The 6,116-nt window shown below is 31.7% G+C and overlaps 1 protein-coding gene across 1 annotated transcript in view; it reads left to right on the forward strand.

Moving 5' to 3' along the window:
* Positions 1 to 566: 566 nt before the first annotated feature.
* Positions 567 to 6,116, forward strand: part of LOC106469212 (tropomyosin) — a 9,603-nt gene continuing 4,053 nt past the window's right edge. The window contains exons 1-6 of the mRNA XM_013929679.2: positions 567 to 745; positions 2,607 to 2,732; positions 3,043 to 3,176; positions 3,412 to 3,529; positions 4,292 to 4,362; positions 5,914 to 5,989. Coding sequence (XP_013785133.1) covers positions 632 to 745; positions 2,607 to 2,732; positions 3,043 to 3,176; positions 3,412 to 3,529; positions 4,292 to 4,362; positions 5,914 to 5,989 — 639 coding nt within the window. The 5' untranslated portion in view covers positions 567 to 631. The remainder of the gene's footprint in view (positions 746 to 2,606; positions 2,733 to 3,042; positions 3,177 to 3,411; positions 3,530 to 4,291; positions 4,363 to 5,913; positions 5,990 to 6,116) is intronic.

The following is a 6,116-nucleotide window of genomic DNA, read 5'->3' on the forward strand; positions in this document are numbered from 1 at the left end:
TCATAATTAGAAAGGTTCATTAAATCACATATGTTAATTACTAGGTTAATTGTTATTTCTGATTAATGATTTACTTAGTTACATTTTATCAATACTGACTATCTATTCAAGTTTAACTTAGGCGTTTAATAACCCAGAATTTCAAATTAATGATTTACCTGTAGTTGAGGTTGATTAACAGAGGCTAGGTATTTAAATTTTACGTTGATTATTAATTGCACAGTACTCCTAGATAATTTATAAATATCTTTCCTTTTTTAAGTATGTTTAGTGGTGTTAAATTATTTTCGTATGTCATGCAGAACTACTTTGACATCATATAATAAATATTCAATACATATTTTATATTGCAGCAATAAGCCACCTAGAAACCCACTCGAGACGCAGGAGTTTTCCAGATGTTTTCATAGTAAGACTTTTCCAGGGCTACTTGACATTCGATACTGAAGGAAGTTTTTTTTTGTTTTTTCTTTTGAGGAAAGAACGACGGAAATGATGTAAGAAACAACCAACCAATTATGAGCAACCTGGATAAGCTTTAGTGAAACTGACTTTCCGTTGTCAGCAGCAGTCTTCCTGAGATTAGGGCTTCGTCTGGACGCAGAAGTGTTCCATCGCTCATTTTAGCATCATGGAGGCCATCAAAAAGAAGATGCAGGCGATGAAACTGGACAAGGAGAACGCGTGTGACCGGGCCGATATCGCCGAGCAACAGAGTCGTGATGCTAATGCTCGTGCAGATAAGGTAAGGTAATGATTGGTAACCTATAGTAAAGTATTTTCTAGAAAGGTTTTACTGCTATTTAATTATTTTTGGCACAGCTCTGTATATCATAGTTGCATATAAAAACTTTTATTCGTGTACAACTGTCTATATATATACATAGTTAGCTTAATAATTCCTTTCGACCATGTTATTCGATCATTTTTGGACGAATGAATCAAACCTCTACAATACAGTTTATTAAAGACTGATGTTTTTGAAACTATATTTGAAACTAAGCTTAGACAACGTTTTTGTAAATGTGTTTTACAAACGAATCATTATTTACTGTTAACTAGAAATATATGGGTTCATCTTACTATTGGGTTATTTATAAATCCGAACACTAATGACGGAAGTGCTGCGTGGGTTATATTACACGCGTACTTAGAAACTATTCTTGCCTTAACCTTTTTATTAGCAGAGCTCTATATAAAAATACATTTAGTCAGAAGCATACGTAATATGTAACTCAATGCTGGGCAGAGAAGTTCCTTTACTAAAAATAGCCCACCTAACTATACATGGCAATGTTTTCGGCCCACACATAACTATGGCATGTTTCCCCAGGCACAGAGAATTTTTTACACGACTAAATTCACCTCCATGCAAGAATGAGTCATACTATTTGTTTAGATAAGTAAAAACATAACGAATCTTTCTTTGTTCGGACACACTTGGTAACAAAGACAAACTGGGATTTGTGTGTTACTGACAACATGTAACTCTAATCACTAGTTCTTTCTAAATACCGTTCTTGATTACCGACAACACGCATACTAAATCAATAGTTTCATCTATGTAATTATCATTTCTTGAGTATAACACACGTGTAATCAGAGTTTCACAGTACCGACAACACGCATACTAAATCAATAGTTTCATCTAAATACGCTTCTTGTGTACAACATAATCTGGTCAGTAGTGTTAACTAAACTCTATTTTCTGAATGTTATTACCACGCTTACCTAATCATTGATTTTATCTAAAATCCTTCCTCGAATATTGACAAAAAATTAGAAGAAAATAATTAGCAGTTTTATTTAAATCTTAAATATTGAGCAAATGATAATAATTATTATTAATAGTTTATATTAAATACTAGTTCTTGAATATTAACAAAGACACGTATAAAGCTATGTCTTTTCCTGAATTAAAAAAATGAGAAGGTCGTGTATTTGTTTATGTGAGTTTCTTATTTTCAGATGAAATTTAAGTGTCATGGCTGTAAATTTACTTTTTATGAATTGTAAGACTTCTTTATACCCTTGAGAATTCATTTCTGTTTGAGTATAATTTTTATCATAATAGTTCAGTTATATCCTAAGTCGAAAATTGGTTACACGATCAGGATTACGATTTTACTAAGATTTTCTTTTCACTGTATATGTAACTGTTAGCTGTTTGTTCTGTTTCCTTTCTTAAAAAGTAACTTATGCAGAATATAGAATTAAAATAACACGTCGGAATTTAACACTTTAAAAGGATTTGTACACCTGAACAACACCTTATTCACACAATGGTCAGATATTGGTAGACCGTCTCTCTTATTTATGCAACCACAGTTAAAAGGTCGTGTGGTAAGCACCATATCTCGAAGCCTGAACCCTTGGATTCCCAGTTCGATTAAATAAACTCTGTATTATCGAGAAAATTGATAACTGTTACGATGAAAAAAATTAGAATGCCATAATATAAAAAAGGAATTAACTCTTTTGGAGGCTTTATAAATCTTTTCAAATTAGAACGAAACAATATTTCTTAATAAAAACATTTTATAAATCTTTAGCAGAAAAGATAATTTACTGCTTGAAGAGTAAATTAAAGCAATTTGACTTTATAGGCAGAAGAAGAAGTCAGATCCCTTCAAAAGAAGATTCAACAGATTGAAAACGAATTAGATCAAGTCCAAGAACAACTTGTTACCGCGAACGCCAAACTAGAAGAAAAAGATAAGGCTCTACAGAATGTAAGTAAACCTTTCAGTGTTTTAAGAAAAAAATCATTTGAAATTAGTTATTAAGGTTAACTCATGAAATTTCTGTGTAAGAAGGTATATTATACTAATTATTGATTCTCATTTGGCTTGTGTGGATATATGGGCTGTTATAAATGTTGTGTTACATTATACGAATTATTCATTCTAATTTGACTTGTGTGAACGTATGGGTTGTTATAATTGTTGTGCTATTTACTTTAGTAATAAGTATGAGAGTACGGCTTATTTGTCAATTATCTTGAAAACTTTGAAATTTACAACCAATCTGCTGTAACATTAGGCTGAAGGAGAAGTTGCTGCTCTTAACAGAAGGGTTCAACTGCTGGAGGAAGACTTGGAGAGGTCAGAAGAACGGTTGAAAATCGCCACTCAAAAGCTTGAAGAGGCCACTCAACTAGCCGATGAAAGTGAACGGTGAGCACAAGTAGACACTGAAGAGTGAAAGGTCAGAACTACGTAGAGTACCAATGAAAATGACCATTTTATATTGTAGGATATTTCTAATAACGATTTTATAGTAGAACGAGCTGTGGTAAAGGTATTTATTTAGAGCATTAAAATGTGAATGTTATCGTTATAACATAAACTTTTAAGTTTGTACTTTTAAGAAACCAACAAATAGTAGAAGTAATCATCCTTTCGTTTCTAGTATGCGCAAGATGCTGGAGCATAGAAGCATTACGGACGAGGAGCGTATGGATTCATTGGACGGGCAATTAAAAGAAGCCCGTATGATGGCAGAAGACTCTGACAGAAAATATGATGAGGTGACGACGATGGCATGTCGTTGTTATGTGTCACATGGCTGTTGCTTGTTAGACAACTAACTCGTTAATGGAGGTACTCCAGTTTCATATTAATAAGCTGTAGACCATCGTAGAATATCACATTTTTATTTCGCTTTTTAAACAAATAGCCTATTAATTAAAGGAAATTTTACAGCATGATACTAATGGGAAAATACTGTTAATAAAACAATGTTCGATTTTAATTTACTTTAGTAGCTAGCCGTGTTTAATCTATACTAAAGCTTCTCATTGAGTAAACAATATGGTTTTCTCACGTTAATTAATGGCCAATTCAATTAAAACGTACATTTCTTACGGGTTAAGTAGTCTGATTTAACAAACAGGTTCTTCTACATTAACATAATGACAAGCCTGATTTAACAAACAGGTTCTTCTGCATTAACATAATGACTAGCCTGATTTAACAAACAGGTTCTTCTACATTAATATAGTAACTATACTTATTTTTCTGTATTAATATAATAACCAGCTTACTTAAACTACGTGAATGTGACAAATACTTCTTACTTTAAAAATTATTCTTACTTCAACTAATAAAATTTCTTACATTAATAATTATTTGTACTAAAATTAAATGAAGCTTAGAGTAAAATAGACATTCATGTGTTATTTGTGTATCGTAGTGTATTTCACCTGTAAACTATTCAATTTTCGAAGAGGTTTTATTTTTCGAAGGAGGATCTGTGTATTTTCTAAACTTGACCAATAATCTGATTGTAGGTTGCTCGTAAATTGGCCATGGTTGAGGCTGATTTAGAAAGAGCAGAAGAACGAGCAGAAACAGGCGAATCGTAAGTTTTTGACACGAGCTTTATCTAAGATGTGTTTTATAGAATAAATGTACAAGCCATTGGTATTAGTGAGTACAATAGTTTTAGCATAAACATTTCAAACCACAACAGTATATTTTCATCTACATTTTATTTCCTCTCCAACTTTGCGTATTTCCAGTTTTATTTTCCTAAAATTCATATATAATATTTCTATATTAATAGATATTTCCATGATGATCGTTTCAGCTCTTAAACTGACCAGGTACGAATAGGTATTTCTATAATATTGATAGTAAATGACGAAATATATATTAACCATGAAAGTAATTTGTACAGGACACGAAAATATAATGTATTGAACAAAACACATGTATAAAGGAGAGTTACGATAGAGTTAAAGCTATATAACGATCTATCTGTGTTCTGTCAACCGCGCGGAATCAACCCCGGATTTTAGTATTGTAAGTTCGCATACTTACCGTGACACACCGATTGATCAGTTTGATAAAAGCAATCCTAAAATAACATTGATACTGATGAGCTTCTGACTGAATATAATTCCAAGACACAAATGTAACTCTACTGATCGTGTTCTGGGGACAAACAGCTCAGAAAGATTGTTTGTTTATGTCAAAGCTACTATGTTTATCAGCCGCTGTCTTTAATTTTACACTGCTGTCCAACAGTAAAGGATCCGGCCAGCAGCACCCGTCGTCATCTCTTGAGACACTCTTTATTAATGAATTGTGGTATTGACCTTCACATTAAAACGTCCCCAAGATTAAAAGGACGAGTATGATCGGCACCTAGTGCTTAAGCAAGAACAAATTAACGCAAATTTGTCTAATACAACTGATTTATAAAGAAAGATAAAAATCTTTGGCATGCGATATATATTTAAAGATTTAATTTCACAATTTCAAATTTCTATTGATAGATTTGTTTTCAAGACAACAGTTACAAAACAGTCTTAACAAATCATCTAAGATTTTTCAAAAACTTCAAGTAAACGTTTCCGAAAAAGAGTAGCTAGACATATTAATATCCTATTTGCATTTATGAGGACATCAACTAAATGAAGATAAAGATAGATGTAACGCCATGATTTTTTTTCATTGCTGTATCGAGCCTTTCATTAGAGAGTTTGAATATACCGGTTGAAATGAAAATAAATGTAATGGTTGCCATGAATAACTTTCACATTTTATACGAAAATACCAAATTTGCTACGTTTTTTAAACTAAAGGTAAAAATAAATGAAAAAGCGCATGTCAAGTACGAATTAAAGGTAAAAAACATATGAAAATGATCATGTTAAGTGCGAATTAGAATTTTTATATGGTTTTCTGTTTGAATGTGTAGTAAATAACTAAGTGAGATATATTACCGTCAAAACACTTAACCTCGTCGGCTTTGTATTATAATTAGTGTTGATAGTTTAATAGGTAATTGCATTTAAAAAAATACATTTTAGAAACGAAAAAAAACAAAACAAGGTTAGACTCCTTAGTTAAGTGAAACACGTGTTTTTAAACAAAAAGAAATATATGGATTAACCGTGTTTTATAGGAAAATTGTAGAGCTTGAAGAAGAGTTGCGTGTTGTCGGCAACAACTTAAAATCCCTGGAAGTTAGTGAAGAAAAGGTAAACTTTTTGAAAATGTTGTGTTAGACTTTTCAAAAGTTGAAAGCTATATTTCTCACACTAAAAAAATAATCAAAGTAATTCGATAGTTTTAAAAACTATCGAATTACTTTGATTATTTTTTTAG

Source organism: Limulus polyphemus, unplaced genomic scaffold, assembly GCF_000517525.1.
Source record: "Limulus polyphemus unplaced genomic scaffold, Limulus_polyphemus-2.1.2 Scaffold3357, whole genome shotgun sequence".
NCBI lineage: Eukaryota > Metazoa > Arthropoda > Merostomata > Xiphosura > Limulidae > Limulus > Limulus polyphemus.